We start from the raw sequence: 20,019 nt of genomic DNA on the forward strand, positions 1-20,019 counted from the left end.
GGTTCAATAGTCCGACAACGAAATAAGTTTCGTTGATAATTACGTTTTCGGACTGACGAACCTTCGGAATTACGAACCTCATTTCGTTTTCGTATAAACGAACCGTCGAAATTACGAACCTCACTTTGTTTTCGGACTAACGAACCTTCGGAATTACGAACCTTCGGAAATACGAACTTTTGGAATAACGAACCTTCGGAATATCCGAACCTTCGGAATAACGAAGCTTCGGAAATAAGTATGTATGCAAAGTTTCCAGATACAGAAAATTCAAAGTCCATTTGGAGTAGGGAATCGTGTCCACCAGCACTGCCTAAAACCCTTTCACTGGTTGCCTGTTCCGGGCTTCAGCCGTATGGTGATCTTTACGATGAACTGTTCCGCATGGCCAACGGTCAAGAAACAGAAAGTGGCTAAAGTTTCTGCGAAAATGGACATTCGTGGCCGCATAAATGAATGGGTTTATGGTCGAGTTGCACCATACCATAACTTCTAGAACCTCCCACAAAACAGCAGAAGCACAGTTTGATCCACAGAAGGCGAAGACGACTGTCATTATTTTGTAAGGTGTCCAGAAGAGTATGAAGCATCCCGTGAGGATACTCAAAACGATGGATGCTTTTCGATGCTTGGCTAGTCTGTTTCTGCTATTCTTGTCTCGTAGGTCTATTCTAATTGCATCAGGGGACGCCATCTCAAAGCTGTTGATGCTTGCCTCTCGCTTCGATCTCGCAGCCTCAATGCTCCGAGTGTCACCGACAGTGGGCGTTTTCCCCATGTTCGGCTTTTGATGACAGGAACCTTTGACATGCAAGCTTGTACATATAGGTTTCTTGGAGACAACATTAGAGCTTTGCTTTGGAATCTGTTCATTGCAATACAGGGGAATTTGACGGTCACCACTTTCCTTTGTTCTTCTCCGAATGTTCAGGTAGACGAAACAGTTCAACACGATTGCGACGGCAAGTACGATGGAAAAGGCAATAAAGTTGATGAACAATGTCGCAAAACGGTTGTAGACGAACGCCATTCTGCATGATTCAGAGTGATCCGCATTAGTTTGACCGGTCATGGAACTCCAGGTGAACTCTAGGAACGAGAAGAAACCTATTACGATCGCCCATGTTGACGTAAGAATCAGTCCTACCCTCTTCTTTGTCTGGCATAACTTGTACTTGAGACCCCTGGTGACCATGCAGTAACGGTCCCAGCTGATGTAAGCCATGGTTAGAATAGACACCCAGCTCATCGTATAGTCAAGGACTAGCCATAACCTACAAGCAATTTCACCAAGTGGCCAATGCCCCACGATGAACCTAGATAGGTTGAAAGTTAGACTGAATGCACCGATAAAAAAGTCCGTTATAGCGAGATTCAGAATAAAGAGATTTCCAACTTTAGATCGAATACGCGAGTCTCGAACATAAGCCACAATCACGAAGACGTTTCCAAAGACAGTCACGGTAATGATAATTGTTTCTATTAATGCAATTATGACAACTGCTGCAGTTGGGTAAAGCACGGTTCCTCTTGCCATAATGTCAGCGATGGATTCTTTTGATTTTACCCGATTTATTATCAGAAAGTAAAAGTGTAATAAACTCAAGGACAGAAGGACATAGGATGAATTATAAGCAGTCAGTGAAGTCATGGGCCCTTCGCAGAAAAGAAAGTATTTGGCCTAGACCTCCCTGGGGACGCTTCCAACGTTGTGTCGCATCCGGGGTGCTAATCATTGTAAAAATATTATTACCATCTTATAGGCATCAGGCTGAAGAAATGGACCTTTCTCCCAACTTATTAATACCAAAACGTATCTCTCGCAAGATCTCGCACCACGTCGCCGCATAAACTTCTATTCTAACGACGAATCACGTCTACAAACATTAAGTTCTGCAGAGCTAATTATCTCCATTCCATGGTTTGTCACGACGACGCTACGTGTATGGAAGGAAAAGTTAAAGTCACATGAATAAGACCGGCAAACATCACGCGTACTAATCTGATACTTTCATCTCTCTTAATTATGTAGGCCTAGTGAAGGTAATTGCCTTTTAATGGTCATTGGTGGCGGAGTAAAAATACTTTATTTTATTGGAGAGATTTTTGATACGGTTGATGGATGATGATGAAAAAATTATCCGGTATAAAGATGGCACGAAAGAGAGTACAAAAGACCCAATTTCACCCAAACCTAATTTTATTTGTGGAAGCGATGCTATCAAAATTTGTTTTTCTCCTCAGTACGGCCGGGAGGAGCCTCATCGTTTGTCATAACAATGAGAGGCATAATCATTGACAATCTTTATTCTCAATTTTCGTTTCAGGGGCGGCGATCCTGGGGGTCGAGCACAGTGCCCCCCCACACTTTTTAAAGCACTGAAAAAGTATGATTTTTTACGCAAGAAATGCCCCCTCACGAACGTGTACTGTGCCTCTTTCATCGGAAGAGGGCCAGTTTTAGGTGTTACCAAGTGCCCTTTCTTCGTATTATTTTTATTAAACAAAAATGCCCCGGACGGACGTAATTATGTTCCCTTTTTCGCCTGACAAGGATCCGCTGTATGCGTTAGCAATTAAGTGCCATATCTCGTACCAGTGCCAAATTTCAACACCCCCCCCCTCACGAACATGTCCTGTGCCCCTTTCACTTGAGAAGGATCGACTAGTTTAATGTTTGAGCAAGTGCTCCCTCTTTCAAGTGCCCTTTCTCGAATCAGTGTCCCTTTTTGCCCAAGAAAAGTTCGGAGAAAAGTGCCCCTCACGAACGTGTTTTGTGCATAGGCGGCGGAAGCGGGGGGACGTCTCCCCCCCTAAATTTGTTGTTGATGACCTTTTTTTTTTTTTTTTTTTGCTTGTCAAATTATTTTCCTACGTCCCCCCTAAAATTTTTAGGTTGAGAACCTTTGTTTTTTTTTTTTGCTTGTCAAAAATTTTTGGGTTGTCCCCTCCTAAAATTTTGGGCTTCCGCCGCCAATGGTTCTGTGCCCCTTTCACCTGAGAAGGACTCGTTTTATGTCTGAGCAATAATGTTGATCTCTAGTATAAGTGACCTTTGTCGTGCGTATTCAGTGCCCCCTTTTACCTAAGAAAAGTCCCCCAATGAACGTGTTCTGCCCCTTTAATCACCTGAGAAGGACCTGTTTTATGTGTTAACGAGTGCCTCTTTGCCTTGCCATGGCCGTGTCTGTTATGCATAATCAGATGAGTTGTCCTGAAAAACCAAAACCACTCTTTTTGTGCCCAAGGAGCGCCCGGCCGGTTTCTTTATTGAGCACCGTTTTATACTTCCATTCTGCAGGTGCATAATAAATGAGAAAAAAAAACATGTGAAAATAAACGTACATGTATTGTGGGGGTATTTTTGTCATTTTTTTAAATTTGTTTTAAGGTCATGGCCGTACGCAGCAGGGGGGAGGCAGAAAGGCAGTTGCCCCTCCCCCGGAAATTTTGAAAATTCACATTGTTTTACTGCAGATTTAAAAAAAAATTACAAAAAGAGCCAGTTGCGGGACCGTGATCCCGGAGAAAACAATTGATTGGAGGGGAATTGTATTGTTTGTGAACAATGCTGTGCCTCTCCAATGCTTTGTCTCCTCCGGCCACGGTCCGCCACTCGAAAGTAGGCACAAAATCCATCAATATCTCTATGATAAGCTGCATGCAGTCGTTTCGCTCCGCCACTTTCGAGTTTTTTCCCCGCAAAAGTTTACGCATGCTCCCCCCTCCAGCGAAAAATTTTTGCATACGGCCGTGTTTAAGATATAGTGCTCTCATTTTTCGAAAGAAAAAAGAGGCCTTTTTTCCCTGCCCCCCCCCCCCTCACTTTCAACTTCGCTCCGCCACCCTTGTTTTCTCCACTTTCAAGTTTGAGGATACAGCTAATATCTTTAGCATTGTTTAAAGCCAAGCTCTATTTGTTGTTTATACAATATGAAGATCTTAATGTAATCATTAATTAAGAATAAAACTCTTCGAGCCAATTAAGTAGAAAATCAATAAGATCAATCTCATGAAATTAGGAGACAATCGGGAAGAAGAACAAATCTCCGGAATCGTGGGGAAGGGGAGGGGTCCATTTTTTCAGTAGGCCTAACATGAAAATTATCATCAAATTATGATTTAATGCAGCATGTTATCCCCACTTCCTAACGTTAAGTTGAGCCCCCACTCCCATTTCATATTAGTTCCGCAACCCCTGCTGCTAGAAAATTAATATATATTAGTGTAATTATATCAATACGGTTGTGCTAGATTTCGAGACCTCTATCTCCTGATCTCTCAGACTCCGGGCTCACTCAGACTCTTGTATTGATGAAAAAAGTACTGTACTCGACGTGCTGACGTGGTCTGTGCGGGTCTGTGCATTCAGAATATTTCTATGTGCCAATCCCTATGAAAATACCGCAAATTGGTTGAAAAAACTACACAAAGTGATTTGAACCATGGATCCTACTAGTTCTAGTAGGATCCATGTTTGAACGAAAAGAGATGAAGATATCCGCCTCGCAAGTTGTGTTGATTGTTATTTTATTATGTGTTTTTTATAGCTACAAAATAAAGAAGTCTTGAATATGAAGACTATACTCATTTCTGCAAGAGGGACTTTCCCTAAAATTTTGCGCATGCGTTATCGCGTATACAGCGAACAAACTCGTCGGAGCTCGAGTGAAGCATCCATCTTCTGGATACATTCTAAATAACAAGGCCAGGGTTAAGAAGAAAACCTGATCAGGTAGACAGCTGGTAGACGTCTGTTTGGAGGAGTTTTTAAACCTAAAAAAAACTTTTTTTTCCTGTCTCTGTATAATCGGTGAGTGGAACCAATGCCCGTTTTGTAAAGTTATGCAAAGCAGCAAATCACTATTTATGACTATAGGCTAGCATAGACTAGAAACAGACCAAAACAAAAGCTTCACTCTCGACTCTGTACCATGTGTTCTACTAAATTTTAGTTAGATGACTTAGATCTACACATTATAACATTGCGGTTGGTAGTAAAATGTCAGCATTTTAAAATGAAACCTCAGAAAACATGCTTAATCAAACTATTGAGAGCTGAAATCCCTGTTTTGATGAGTTTTAAAAAACATTTTTTTTTTCACTTTTTATTTTTTTTAATGAAGCAAGGCGAAGTCCAAAAAAAAACTGACAAAATTAAGAGAGAGACTGGAGATTTTGGTCTAGCGTAAGCAAGGCTCACTACTGCTTGAGCTCTTTCAATGTTCAGGGCTTAATTTTTTCACTCAAATGTTCTGACTTCATCAACAGAAATTTAGGAACGTAAATTGTTTTTATGATTATGCTACCTTTAAATACAACGTAATACTGTACAAACATGCATCAATGAAATAATATATGCCCTCGATCCTGGGTATACCATCTTTGAAAAAAAATAAGGATATCAATAATTATATATTCAACAAACATTGTTTGTTTTCGTTCAATTAAATAATTAACATGGAAATTTATTGGCCTTTTCCAGACTTTAAATTCCATAGTGAGCCCAACGTGTTTGAGAGCTTCATTAGACCACCCAAGATTTTTTTCAATAAACTTTAAAGTACATGTACCATACGTTTATTTTACATGTACCTTTTACAGTGCTACCAATTTTATCCAAAACTTATTCTTCTTTGTAGTAATACCTACTTGAGATAGGTTCATTCAATGAACTTCATTGAAAGTTCAAAGACTACTTTCCTATAAAGTATTTTGAGAAATCAATATCCCGGTAATTGAAATGATAATCGAAATGATATTTGAATTTGATTTTTGCAGAGCTTCCTGCCTTAACATTGTCTGATATGATTGGCTGACAGATTGAGTCAGCAATCATTCTGCCATATTCTCTTGCAGAGATTGAAGCTTGCCAGCAATCATGATGGGAGTTAAACTGTCAACAAAATTATCTGCACTGGCCATTGTTTTACTTATGGTGTCAGCTTGGCTAGTTGGATGTGGCTTGAGAGATGATACATGGCAATTTCAAGTTTTGTTTATTGGTACATTAGATAGATCAGTGGTGTATGCGGGGGAGGGGGGGGGGTTACAGTTGTTCAACCCCCCCCCCAAAAAAAAAAAAAATGTTGAAAACTTTTTTTTGCTTGTCAAATTTGTGTTGGTACAAACATGGACCTACCACTCAGAGTGGTAGGTCCATGGTACAAACAACCTAAAATTTGTGGTGAAGACATTTTTGGGGGGCTTGTCAAATTTTTTGGGGTTACAAAACGATCGACCTAAAATTTGTGGTGAAGAGTGGAGACCTCTTTTTTTGGGGGGGGTTCAACATTTTGTTCAGCTTGAACCCCCCCCCCTTCCAAAATTAAAAATAAGCTATTGAAATCCTTGCATTTGATTGGCTGAGAGCAAATTAGCAAAAATCACTGACAATTCTCTTCATACATGTAAATGCTCCATGATTTTAGATTCCTATTGGCAAGTATTCCCTGAATTGAATCCTTAAACAAGTACAGCGATATTTGACTTGTTATGTTATGGATGTCGGTTGTCCTTATCTTAGCTTTACCTACGTACATCATTGGGTTAAGTACAGCCCCACTCGCGCAATTTAAATCGTACTCTAAACACGTATAGTGTTGACTCTTGGGGAAAAAGTATGATCTTTTATAAAACATTTTAGTCTTAATTTTTTAAAACCCTCGCAAATTTGACCCTAAACACGTAGCTTTCCTAGCAAAAATAGATAGAAAATAGACAATTTTTTCATTATTTTAGCGTTATGACACCCTTATTACGTTACGTACGTAACATGCCCTATCTTGAAAAAAAGCATCCTTTTTACATGTTTTTTTGTCGCGCATGGAATCCACTCGTCAATGTAAGTGCCCCCCTCCCCCCGGGTTCAGATAGATAATTATTGAAAAAAGGTCACTTTATCATTAAGAAATATCTATTACAAAGAAAAGAAAACGAGCTTTACATAGTTGACCTATATTAATGTACAGACTTTATATTTTGGGGGAGCTTAATATTATAGGTTGTTCATTTAAAATTACGTACATGTAACTATGTAGATCAATGTAGAAACAAGCTTGATATGTGAATGATAATTATTTTGTTTTTATTCTCAGGTCTTGGAGCTCTTTTCCTTTGCCTGTTCTTTTTATGCCTTTATCTTGCAACCCTCCCCTTGCCTGAACATGACGACATCATCACCTTCTTTTGTCACATCCTCTCTGCCACTGTTTCTTATATTCATGGATTGTCCTTCCTTCGCCTTGCCATTCAAACATGGAAGAATCCTCGGGCAAGTCAAGAGAAGTTCCTCCTCAAGCATCTGAAAGACAATGCCAACACGGTATACGGCAAGAGATTCATGTTCGAGAAAGTGAATTCTTGTGAGGACTTTCGGAAGCGGCATCCTCTGATCACCTATGAGGATTACAAACCTTACATTGAACGCACCATGGAGGGTGCTGCTAACGTCTTGAGTCCGAAAACCATGGGTAGTTTTGTGAGAACCTCGGGAACCACAGGACCCTCAAAGTTCTTCGGTCACGCGGATAGGGCGGGAATCCTGCGAGAAAGATGGGATGTCTTGTATGCAAATCTATGTAACCTCTGTCCAAAGCTTCGCCTCAGTCAGAAGTGGCTGTATCTGTATGCTACCCCAGTCACGACCACTGCCAAAAACGGTGGGAGGATTGAAACAGCTCTGACGTTACCGCCATCTTGGGGACTTTACAATTATGCAACTCCAAAAGTTGGGTTCTCAATCTCCTCTATTGAGGCTTCAAATTATATTCATCTTTTATTTGCCCTAAGAGATCCTAGCATAGGGATTGTTTTCTCTCCATTCATCCTAAACATTGAACACATGATGAATCAGTTGGAACAGTCCTGGGAATCCTTGGTCTGCGACATCGAGCATGGAACCATCAATGATACGATCATCCTGGAAGACACCATCTTGGATTCCTTGATTAGACAACTTCAAGGTGGGAACAAAGAGCGGGCGGAGGAGCTTAGAAGGCTCTTCCAGCAGGGTTTTGATGATGGAATCATGAAACGAGTATGGCCGCATCTGGAAGTGATCTTAGGGATAGATGGAGGAGTTTGGGCCTCTCTCAAGAGAAAGTATGCAAAAGGTGAAATAAAGTAACGTAATATAGTAGTAGTTGTAGTTTATAAAAATTCTTTATTAAAAAATCTCAGCCGTCAGCAGATGGCCGGCCTAAAAAGGTCTATAATTACATGTACAGCAAAAGAACTGGTAAATCATAAAGTATACAAAATTAAACCCAATAGCACATTAATGTATACATGTAAATTAAGAAAATGAAGTGTATATCATGGGGGAAATCAATGTTTTATTTTCAATGAATGTTAAGACTTCTCATTCTATGCTTTAATGGTTGAGAACAGTTTTATAAGTTTGTTCTGGTCAGGTATTGAATACTACCCCCTCCCCTATAAAAATAACAAAAGAAAACATACTTGCAGATGATTATATTATTACATTTCTCCTTTTTCCTATTTTTACACAGGAATATCCCTAGTATGTGGAGGGTACGGTAGCTCTGAAACCTGACGATCGCTATATCTCCTTGGATATGGGATGAAAGGCCACAGATGGTTTTCTTAAATTATGCTGTGTTTCTTGAATTCATCAAACTTGAAGATGTGTAAGTGATTTCTTAATTATGTGTTACAAACATAGGTCTTGAGACCTAAATCATTTCTCCATTTCAAATTAAACACCCTACACATCACCCATGAAGCCATAACCCTTTTTGGTCCCTCTTAATATGCAGTACTTGATACAACTAGTACAAGTTGATGTAAATTGTAATATGACTCAAAATTTTAATCCATCTTTATTACCATTTCCTAATTCATTACTACTTTCTTGTGAACTGGTATTTTGTTCAATAGTAATAAAACTTGTACGCTGTTTGATTTTGTTACAAATTGCATGTTGTTTATTACAGATACAAACTGCATGTTGCTTAAGGTTGATACAAATTGTTTGTTGTTTAACTTTGATATAAACACATATGGCATACTGGGAATGGATGGAAATTACAGAATTCATTAGATCCATGTAAATGCAATTTGTATGTTACAAAATTCAAAAATTTGACTAGTTTTTAATTTATATATTTTTTTGATATCCTTTAGTGATGAAAGTCAGCCCAGAACATACTTAATTGATGAAGTGGAGGTTGGCGAGGAATACGAAGTGGTGGTCACCCAGGCAAGCGGACTGTATCGATCACGGTTGGGTGACATCATTCGATTTGTCGGCTATCATCATCGATCTCCTTGCTTTGAGTTTCTTTACAGGTAAGTTTGGAGGCTTTACAGCAACACTGAGCAGGGATGGATCCAAGGAGGAGGGGATACCCCTCCCTCCCCCTTAAAAAAAAGAAGGAAGGAAGAAAGGAAGGAAGGAAGGAAGAAAGAAAGAAAGAAAGAAAGAAAGAAAGAAAGAAAGAGAGAGAGAGAGAGAAGGTGTTTGCAGAAAAAAAAGATATTGATGGGATAATGCGCCATAATTAATTTTGGCCTTTGTTGTTGCTTTTTAGTGGGGGGGATGGGCTTGTAAATATTTTTCTCTTCAGAAAACATGTCCCCCCCCTCTGTATAGTTGCATAGTGGGTGCAATTAGAGTGATAACATTCCTTTTTTATGCCTAACGCAAAGAGTGGGTCCCTTATTTGGTTCAGCCAACTTTCCATCATCCATTCCTGCATTCCTTCATAAGTGAATTTGTATGTCTTTTAGTAATTGATTTTATTAATATTGATTGCTTTATATTTTAAAAGATTATATTCCTTGGCTCATTCATGTTGTACACACGTTACTTCATTTATTCATTCATTTGTTTAATTTAATTCATTCCTCTGACTACTCACTGCCGCACTCTCTAATTTATCTATTGATCATAATTTTGAGGATTGCAGGCTTGGTCTGACTTTGAATGTTCGAAACGAGAAGATGAATCAGAAGGTTTTGAAGGATGCTCTCCATGCTGCTGTTTCTTGTTGGTCTGGAACAAGACTAGTTGAATATGCTGTGGCAGAAAACACACTCATTCCAAAATCGCATCCAGGTGAGATAAACATGGCCCATTAACACAAACCTTGAAAATTTATCTTTCGGTTGATTTGTACAAGTGCTTACTGCTGTCAGTTATGAAAATCAGCGCTATGATTATTGCTGAGTTTTGTATTACACGACCTCTGCTTAGTAATTGATTAAATAATGGATGTATACAAGTGATTACTCCTTTAAAAATAAAAATCAGCACTTTGATTAATTGCAGAGTTTTTGTGATACATGACCTCTGCTTTAATAGCAATTGATCAATGTTGGAGGAATCAACATCGAAATCTTAACCTAAGGTTGAGTTTTTGAAATGTCATCATACCTTAGAAAGTATATGGACCTGGTTTATGAAACTTGGATATTAGGGTAATTAAGTTTTACTGTACATCCTGCTTGAGTTTCAGGTCACATGACCAAGGTCAAATGTCATTTAAGGTCAATTTACTTTGGCCATGTTGGGGTTAATTGTTGAATTACCCTCATAACTTTGAAAGTTAAGGGATATAGTTAATAAAATGTGGACATAGGGGTAATCATGCTCATCTTGCACAAGTCTTAGCTCACTTGATCAAGGTCTAGTGTCATTTAGGGTCAAAGAACATAGTATTACTGTACATGTATATAATCATACAGCATGTATGGTGTGTTTTGTGAATAATTATTATATAGTCTTTTTCAAAGTCAGCACTGCTGCTATATTGAATCGCAAAATTCAGGCCAGACTGCCAGAGGTGGTCCTCTTGTTTTCTCTTCAAATTTGCATTCAATCACAAGCTCCTGTGTAAATGGGCCCTATATGTAACTTATATGTACACTGTATTACCCCCATAATTTTTTGGAATTAAGTGGGAGAGTTGTCCTATGTGCTTTTCACACTGAACTTTTTTTCCTTAACCCTGGGAAAATGGTGGGGCTAAGAGGGGGGGGGGGGGGGCCTTAGCCCTACCAGTTTCCCGGGGTCAAGCTTAGCCCACTTTGTTTTCACACTACGTTTTAGCAAAGTGGGCTAGCACGGTGAATAGTACGGTAATATCTGGCCCTGCTAAAATTCAGGGTTAGCCAGTTTATTGTGGTGCTAGCACCACAATTTTGGTGCTTAAAGATGCAGTGTGAAACGAAACTGGGCTAAGGAAAATATGAGGTTAAGCAGTAGCCAATCACAGAAGTCGAAATTGCATGTAAATCATGCTCTGTATAGTAAAATCATCAATATTAATGAGCAGTGGGATAGTCCGGGGTTAAGGCGTTAACCTTGGCTAAGCAGATAGTATGGGGTGAAGATAGACAGTGTGAATAAAAAAAAGATAGTATGGGGTTACTGATGGTCCGGGGTTAAGGAAATGCAATGTGAAAAGCATAGTAGTGAAGGATGATATATTAACAGGTTGAATCCTGAATTCTCTAATTCCCATGGACTTTGTACAGGTAGCACCCGGTTCAAGTAGGCAACGGGTTAACAATTTTATTATTTTCATGTCTCTTGTCTTTCTTTATACCCAGCATATGTGGACAAGCTCATACCATATTATATGGTGTTTTTAGAGCTGGACTTTACCTCTTCCCAGTTCACTCGTCGTGACATCACCAATGAGCATCTGCAGTTGGTTAGCAATTTCTTCCTTTATCTGTTTGCATTTTCTTTATGAATTTCTTTCTAACTGGCTTATGTGATAAATACATGGGTTTTTAAAAATTTATTTGGGGCAAACGTTGATTCAAAACTAACAAGACTAATAAAAACTGTCATACTTTGTTAACTGAAAACACTACATATAACAGTAATTTCTTTACAAAGAGAAATTTCATATAATCGAATGTGTTTAACCCTAATTTAACTTGGCTTTTCCAGACCAGGAAATACTAAGGGGGGGGGGTCAATTTGAATTATGTACCCGGGCACCGCAAATTTGGTCCCAAAGACCAAGACTTGAAAGCAAGAAGTCATCAAGTGGCATGATCAATAAAATTCATGCAGTGGTGTAGTGATGAAATTTCTCCAGGGGGGGGGGGGGTCAAATTGACCCCTCCCCTGATAAGTAAGGGATTAAGAAACTCTAAATTAAAATTTATAATATCTTTATATCTCATTACCAGGTTGACAAGGAACTGTGTGATCGTAACAGTCTTTACAAAGACTTGCGTGACAGGGGTGGTGTTTCGCACCCACGCGTGTACGTCCTGAAACCCGGAACGTTTGACAACCTGAAGAAACTGGTGCTGAGAGACCACAGGACCAGCGTCAATCAGTATAAAATCAGGAGGAAGCTGAGAACCCTTGAAAGTCTGCAGTTGATGTTTGATAATATAGATGCTAATATTTAACCTCTTCATTATGAATACGGTGGTACTGCTGTGTGTGACACTAAAAATTGGCTTCGACAGGTCAATGGCCTTTCTGTCTCCCTACATCCGCGACATTTTCTTTTCATTTCTTTTACATTTCTGTCATTTTCGTATTGTTTATATTGTTATTTAAGTTATTATACTTTACTTCATTTTATCCTTTGTTTATGTGATTGTATTTTTTGAAAGGATGTTAAATAAATGAATTGAAATGCATAGTCCAACCTCCATCACTCTAGCTCAACATACCAAGCTGGGCACCAGGTAAGCAACTGAAATTGATCTGTTTGGAGGAGATTTAAAGATTTTTTTTTTCTTTTGGGGGTTTCCCCTCCTCCACAGACGACTAGCCATCTCTCACACAGTGTGAAGGAACTACATGTATGCCCCCTTCGGCTTAATGTAGAATTTTCCTCAAAACTAGTGTTTTGATTTGTAGTGATTCTTAAACAGTGCAATAAAAAAGAAGAAGAAAACTTGACACCTCACAAATCCCCAATTTAAGGAGCACATAAATTATTATATATGACAAGAAAGAGTATCTTCTCCCAAACAGTTTGATTTGTAGTGATTCTTAAACAGTGCAATTAAAAAACAAAAAAGAAAACTTGACACCTCACACATCCCCAATTAAAGGGAAAATATCACATGAGCACATTAATTATTATATATGACAAGAAAGAGTATCTTCTCCCAAACAGTTTAATTTGTAGTGATTCTTAAACAGTGCAATTAAAAAACAAAAAAGAAAACTTGACACCTCACACATCCCCAATTAAAGGGAAAATATCACATGAGCACATTAATTATTATATATGACAAGAAAGAGTATCTTCTCCCAAACAGTTTGATTTGTAGTGATTCTTAAACAGTGCAATTAAAAAACAAAAAAGAAAACTTGACACCTCACAAATCCCCAATTAAAGGGAAAATATCACATGAGCACATTAATTATTATATATGACAAGAAAGAGTATCTTCTCCCAAACAGTTTGATTTGTAGTGATTCTTAAACAGTGCAATTAAAAAACAAAAAAGAAAACTTGACACCTCACAAATCCCCAATTTAAGGGAAAATATGGCATGAGCACATGAATTATTATATATGGCAAGAAAGAGTATCTTCTCCCAAACAATTTAATACTATATTTATGTGGTATGTCTTCATGCTTGGATAATTAGTAGGTATTCTTTGTACAGATGTAAATTTAGACTTGCGCCAAAGTAAGTCATGACTCCAATGAATCCAGATGTCAATAATGTCATAATCCTACAAGGGTTGCATTAAAATCATTTTCAAACACCTTTCAGTAATTTACATTACAATTTCTTTTATAATAAATACTTTCTCCAGTTAATTTCATTGAAAAGGGGTTTGCAAATGGTTGCATGTCATAAGGTGGTCCAATTTCGTGAACAGGGTAAAAATGGTCAAAAATTTTATTTTTTGATATGTTATAGCTATTACCATTCTCTAAATAATGGAAAAGTTTTAAGTCTCGAATACCTTTATTTTTCCTTAAAATGACTAATTAACAGCTAATTATTACATAGACGTCAATGTAAATGTGAATTTTGAAATGTGTTTTTCTCAAATTGGACCTGCTGCACGTAAAATGGTGTCAAAAGTTAATGCAACATTGGATCACCCTATAAAATTGCAGTTATAATCTTGAAACATCAATAATTAAATCTGTACCAAAAATCGAATAATTATCTATTATTGTCTGCATATTAATTATACTAATTAATTAACAGTATTTAATTTCACATTTTTGCCCCTAAAATACCTGTCACTGTATTTATATGCTTGGCAAAATGACATCATGGGTAGAAATGTTTGTTGCAATGATACACAACATTTGTACTAAAAATTAAGATTACAAATTAGATAATTAACCAAATCTCTCCGGTTTACTAATTGATTAGGTTGCAGATCAGAGCTGACATACACATGTATTCCATTGCTGCATATTTTCAAAATTGTCAATTTTTTATGACATTTAGTTGTTCCCTGCTTTAAAACGCCCAGAAATATGAGGAAAACAGTCATATTACATATTATAGTAAGTTGTTAATTAGGTTTAATTAATATTTTATCATTTACCGCATCCACCGGCTCCGCCACCCCTATTACTTCAAACTGAACTCTTTGCCCGCCACGGACGACTTGCGGCACATACAACGGACTGCCAACGACGACTCAAGTCACAGTTCGCACACAATGCATACTGCACCCCCAAATTAATGTGGCGCAGGGGGGATAGCGTAAGTGGCAGGCAAAGAGTTAATGTGCTATATTTTTTGTTCCTGATATTGTATTGATCTAATTCATAGTAATATATTTAGCCTATAGTTCTAGCTTCAAAATGAGATATTATTCAATAAATTTGGTCGAGTTGCTGTGATGTAGCAACAATTTATCCATGGCACCGTGTGGAAAATTGTTCATACGCCACCCATTTTGCATACCCAACTTATGAAATGCATCCAAATATGTTTACCAACTCATGTAGGATTGTGACACCATTGGGATCTGGATTCAGTCATTGCAGCCATGCCTTGCTTTGGCACAAATTGAACTTTACATCACAGTACAAAATACCTCCTTCTTATCCAAGCGTTAACACATACCAAAAAAATATGATATCAAATTATTTGAGAGGAAAATACTTTTTCAGGCCATATATAACATTCATCAAATATTTTCCTTTCAAATGGGGATTTTAGAGGTGTCAATTTTTTTCTTTTTTTTACTCAAATGGTATAGTGTTGTAAATTTGCACCAAGGTGGTGTTGATTACTACATCCTGATATTTTCCAATCTTGAATAATTCAGACCTATATTGTGATGAAAAATGTTACATTTAATGGTAGAAATCTAGAAAATTTTGGGTGTAGATTCCCTGTACAAGAAGGACTTTAGTCTATGGAGGGGGTATAGTTAGGCCTAGGTCTTACAAAGAGTTATGATGGATCCAATTAGTCGTAACTCTATGGAAATCCATCCATACCATGATTTTTTCTGAGGAAATTTGCACAAAGTCCTTTGTAAACAATGAGAAGCACAGTAAACTTTCAAGAAAACAATGAATGCATGAATATGCATCATAGTTAGAAAATATTTTGAACAAACGTGCATAATAGATGATGACGTTGCTGGCCGTCCAAAGTGGCGGTTGCTCGGATCAGTCGCAACTCTTTGTAAGATGGGGCCCCAGGTGTAATCCAGTGGAACAACAGGCTTTCAGTTTCAGTTTAGACACCAGCAAGATCTTACTATTGCCCAGAAAATGCATGTGTAGCACTTTGTCAAATGGGTGTACATGGAGGGAGTGATACTACTGATCAAGATGTTTTAGTAGTCCATTAAAAACTCAGATTTTGGACGTCATGATGACTGTGAAATATAAGAGCACATTATATGAAGCATTGAAATCTAACAAATTCTCTATCTCTTTATACTTTTACAAAATTTTATGTTAAGTTCTGTATTGTGTAACATATTATGGCTTTAAATAATGAATGATTATGAAAGGTAATTTTATTGTATGGCTTTTCTTCATTGGATAACAGAATGGGTCATTATTGCTCTCTTCTGCGATTCATGTACTGTTTTCCCAACTCATTGAATACTTCTGTAATCCCATTAAGAGCCTTTCAATATAATACGACTACTGATGTCTTGGAGTGTTTCACCAAGAGCCAAGATCAATTCAACAGCTGTAGACCTGTGAAATGTTTAATATTGTATTGATTTTATTGCAATTAAAGATGATTTTAGCTGTTAAGGAAACACACCTGAGCACAATACCAAAGGAAATTGGTGCTAGATGAACCCTTATTTTTATGAGAGTCATAAAATGTCACAAAGTAGTCTTTTAAAAATGCCATGGAATAAAAATTGTCTGAAATGTCCACATATGTATCTGCTTGTCATATGAAACAACCCTAGAAATGAATCTAAACAAATAAATATATATTTTTGATAGAATGAAAATTTTCAAAATGTTGACTGTATAGTAAAAATTTTAAGGATGAAAAGGTGAGAGACAGGATATAGAAGAGGAAAGTGGGAATAGGGGAACCTTGAAGAAGTACTCTCCCAAAAAGCATACACGCTGTCCTGGAGAGGGAGGGGAAGACAAAAGCGAGAGGGGGGGGGGGTGAAGCAAGGCAGATATGGAACAGAGAGGGGAGGTGTAAAATGAGGATAAAGACAGACGAGAGGAACAGAGGGGTGACATACATGTAGACAGAAGGAAATAGGAGGCCAGTGTAAAGGGGGAAAATATTGAAATGAATGTTTTTTCTTTCTTTATAATTGCATATGTCTCCCTCACACTCACTCTCTCACTCTTTCTCTATTTCTCTTCTCCCTTTCTTTCTCTTTCTCAGAATATATTTGTAGCTCCCATCCAGAATCTGTCTTAAAAATAAATGAACACATTTTGCATCTCTCAGATAAAGCTCTAAATGCAAAACTTTTTAATTCAATGAGGATGAATACATGATTTTTTACTTCTTGATACTTCTAGCTCTATTGCCTTTGGTGATAGGACAAATCCAAATGTTTAGAATATGACACTGCTGAATTGTGGTGTTAGCTTCCTTAAAGGGACGGTCCGGGCTGAAAATATTTATATCTTGATACATAGAGTAGTATTCACTGAGCAAAATGCCAAAAAATTTCATCAAAATCGGATAACAAATAATAAAGTCATTAAAGTTTAAAGTTTAGCAATATTTTGTGAAAATAGTTGTCATGAATGTTCATTAGGTGGGCTAATGATGTCACATCTCCACTTTCCGTTTTCTTATGTTATTAAATAAAATCCTATTTTTTTATTATTTCATACTTGTGTGAATAATGTGTCTCCCTTATAATGAAATAAGCTGCAGCAATAAATATCTAATGCACTAAATCAGTTGTCAATCCAATTTTTCTAGTTCTGGGAGGAAAAAATTTGAATAAACCTATTTTCATATAATAAAATACAAAAGAACAAGTGGAGATGTGACATCATCAGCACACCTAATGAATATTCATGATGACTGTTTTCACAAAATATTGCTAAACTTTAAAATCCAATAATTTTCGCCATTTTGCTCAGTGAATTCTACTCCATGTATTAAGATATAAATATTTTCAGCCCGGATCATCTCTTTAATGGAGTGTTTCACCTTTTCAAATTTTTCAAATATATATGACCATCTTCGCCCATTGCTGCTTCATATCCTAACCTAGCTAAAGCTTCATTGTCGGCTACACCTTGATTCTCAAGCGACAGCAGGACAGCCTGGTTCTCAAGATTGTTCTCACAAAGATTACGGATGGCCAGTATGGCCCACTGGTTGATGAACGCATTCTTGCTGTCAATGTTGCACTGTTGGAGTATGGTTGGAATTCCCTTCAGCTCCCTGACCCTGTCCTGGTTTCTTCTGTGGCGGAAGCACAGGTTTCCAATGAGTTGAACCAAGTTTGTCTTGAAGCCATACCCAGGCTCTGCAGCATCCGCAGTAGCAGTTCCAGTGAGGTCTTGTTTGACGCTGAAGGCATTATTGCTGCTTCGGCCAACCTGCTCTACCATTTCCAGCAGCTCTAGGCTGGCTTCCAGGACAAAGTCCATCTCCTGTAGGCATGACTGAAGGTCAGTTTCAGCAGAGACAGCACATAGAACATCCAAGAGAGACATCACAAGTTGAGGATTTTGGTCCTCTTCATGGCCATCTTTCATGGCTAGGCTCAGAATGCAGTGAGCAGTGCTTTTGAACTTCTGGGCAAAGCACAACAGTAAAGAGTCGGATATGGTTTTGGGTATTTCTGGATGCTGCTGGCGGGACTCGGAGGAAATGCAAGCACTGGCAATGTGGAGTAAGATTATCTGCGAGGAGATGCTAAGCTGGTCAAATAACGAAGAGGTGATGGCGGAGGACCGCAGCATGCACTGGACGAGCTGGAGACTGAAGTCGTGCTCATTTTCCTCTGAGCAAGCAACCAAAACAGCCTCCAGGCTTTTAGATGCATTTGCAGCCTCTGCAAAACTTGAAATGTTTTCTGAGGAATCCAGGAGAGCCTGAAGAAGCATGCAGGAGTACTGGGTCACCTTACTATCAGGAATCTGCAGAAGGCGATGCATCAAATCATGGATGATGTCCTTCCAGACTGCTCTCTGCCCGTTCTCAAAACCACTGACAAGATTATTCAGGAACTGGACGCAGCACCTCAGCAGTACAACATATGGATCTTCCAGCTGACTTTTCTCAAGGAGAAACGTCAAAAGCTGCCGCACAGATGGAATTACCGATGGAGTCAACACCAACTCCTGGTTCTTCACACATCCGGCACAAGCATTCCGAAGACACCTCAAGCATTCCGTGCAGCATTCGACAGCAAGGGCTTGCTCACTAGATACACCTTCAGCACTCAGCTGGAAGTAATCAGTCAATGAGCGAATGTTGGGTTCGGTCAAAGCCATCCTGAAGGAGTTGTCTCTGGAACATAGTGTGAATTCTTTCAGAATCTTCAAGATGTCACTAGGTTCCCTCAGTGTGTTATCAGCGTACATACGTTTCATCAATGAATCTCCCGTCTGTCCATCCATGATTACCGTTGGACACACTTCTTCTGATAGTTAAGTATCTGAAATGCACAAACACATCAGAAATACCTGTATAATATAGATAAAATATAACATGACATAAACCCATACCCATTGTAAACTGAGTCCTCATATGTGAGCTAGGGTCTATGCCTCTATGGAAAATGAGTGTTGCAGAAAAATTGGCCAGGTTCCAATTGCTCTCTGTCCACAATGTTTTAAACATGTGATACATGTGGGAAATAGTTTTCTTTTATCATTTTGAGACTAATCTGAATTAAACATGCAGTACACAAGGCTCAAAGGACAAGTCAACCCCAACAAAAAGTTGATTTGAACAAAAAAGAGAAAAATCCAACAAGCGTAATACTGAAAATTTCATTGAAATCAGATGTAAAATAGGAAACTTATGACATTTTTTATTATTGCTCAATTTCACAAAACAGCTATATATGCATATCCAGGTCAGTATGCAAATGAGGGACTGATGATGTCACTCACTCACTATTTATATATGAAATATTCTAATTTTCTCCTCATTGGAAGGTGAAGCAAGTTTTCTTTCTTCACGAACACAGGGAAGTACAATTGGTTTAACATTTTATGGTTCAGTCAAGCTGGTCCTCATTAATTTTTCAAAACTATAAAAAATGAAATATTGTATAATTCAAACAATAAAAAACAGTGAGGGACATCAGCAACTCTCATTTGCATGCTGCCGAGTTGTGCATATAACTGTTCTGTAAAAATAAGCGAAACTTTAAAATGTCATAACTTTCCTATTTTAATGAAATTTTCAGCATTATTCTTGTTTGTTTTTCTCTATTGAATCAAATCAACATTTTTCTGGGGTGGACATGACCTTTAAATTTACCCAAAGCCGTCACATTCCTGGCCTTGGATGCTCCACTAATTGTCATTGGATACTTTTGAGCCCTGTTTATTATTTGTCTTTTGACTGTTTTATGCAGTTGCCTTGCACCAAACCAACCAATAT

At 38.1% G+C, this 20,019-nt stretch overlaps 4 protein-coding genes and 1 long non-coding RNA gene across 5 annotated transcripts; 3 read left to right on the top strand and 2 right to left on the bottom strand.

Moving 5' to 3' along the window:
* Nucleotides 1-313: 313 nt before the first annotated feature.
* LOC121425957 (histamine H3 receptor-like) lies at nucleotides 314-1,249 on the bottom strand. Its single transcript, XM_041622086.1, has one exon. The coding sequence runs from the start codon at nucleotides 1,247-1,249 to the stop codon at nucleotides 314-316; it is 936 nt and encodes a 311-aa protein (XP_041478020.1).
* Nucleotides 1,250-4,674: 3,425 nt separating this feature from the next.
* On the top strand, nucleotides 4,675-7,159 carry LOC121425888. Its single transcript, XR_005971545.1, has 3 exons — nucleotides 4,675-4,813; nucleotides 5,782-6,005; nucleotides 7,098-7,159. It is a non-coding gene; the product is annotated as an uncharacterized LOC121425888 (long non-coding RNA).
* A 77-nt stretch (nucleotides 7,160-7,236) lies between these two features.
* Nucleotides 7,237-8,580, top strand: LOC121426393 (4-substituted benzoates-glutamate ligase GH3.12-like). Its single transcript, XM_041622681.1, has 2 exons — nucleotides 7,237-8,114; nucleotides 8,514-8,580. The coding sequence occupies exons 1-2, from the start codon at nucleotides 7,343-7,345 to the stop codon at nucleotides 8,555-8,557; spliced, it is 816 nt and encodes a 271-aa protein (XP_041478615.1). The 5' UTR covers nucleotides 7,237-7,342; the 3' UTR covers nucleotides 8,558-8,580.
* Nucleotides 8,569-13,060, top strand: LOC121426394 (GH3 domain-containing protein-like). Its single transcript, XM_041622682.1, has 5 exons — nucleotides 8,569-8,651; nucleotides 9,148-9,312; nucleotides 9,933-10,081; nucleotides 11,578-11,681; nucleotides 12,172-13,060. Exons 1-5 carry the CDS (start codon nucleotides 8,599-8,601, stop codon nucleotides 12,397-12,399), a joined length of 699 nt encoding a protein of 232 aa, XP_041478616.1. The 5' UTR covers nucleotides 8,569-8,598; the 3' UTR covers nucleotides 12,400-13,060.
* A 4,525-nt stretch (nucleotides 13,061-17,585) lies between these two features.
* On the bottom strand, nucleotides 17,586-19,035 carry LOC121426741 (ataxin-10-like). The gene has a single exon (XM_041623124.1). It carries the CDS (start codon nucleotides 19,023-19,025, stop codon nucleotides 17,601-17,603), a length of 1,425 nt encoding a protein of 474 aa, XP_041479058.1. The 5' UTR covers nucleotides 19,026-19,035; the 3' UTR covers nucleotides 17,586-17,600.
* Nucleotides 19,036-20,019: the final 984 nt, after the last annotated feature.

Source organism: Lytechinus variegatus, chromosome 13 (genome assembly GCF_018143015.1).
Source record: "Lytechinus variegatus isolate NC3 chromosome 13, Lvar_3.0, whole genome shotgun sequence".
Lineage (NCBI taxonomy): Eukaryota > Metazoa > Echinodermata > Echinoidea > Temnopleuroida > Toxopneustidae > Lytechinus > Lytechinus variegatus.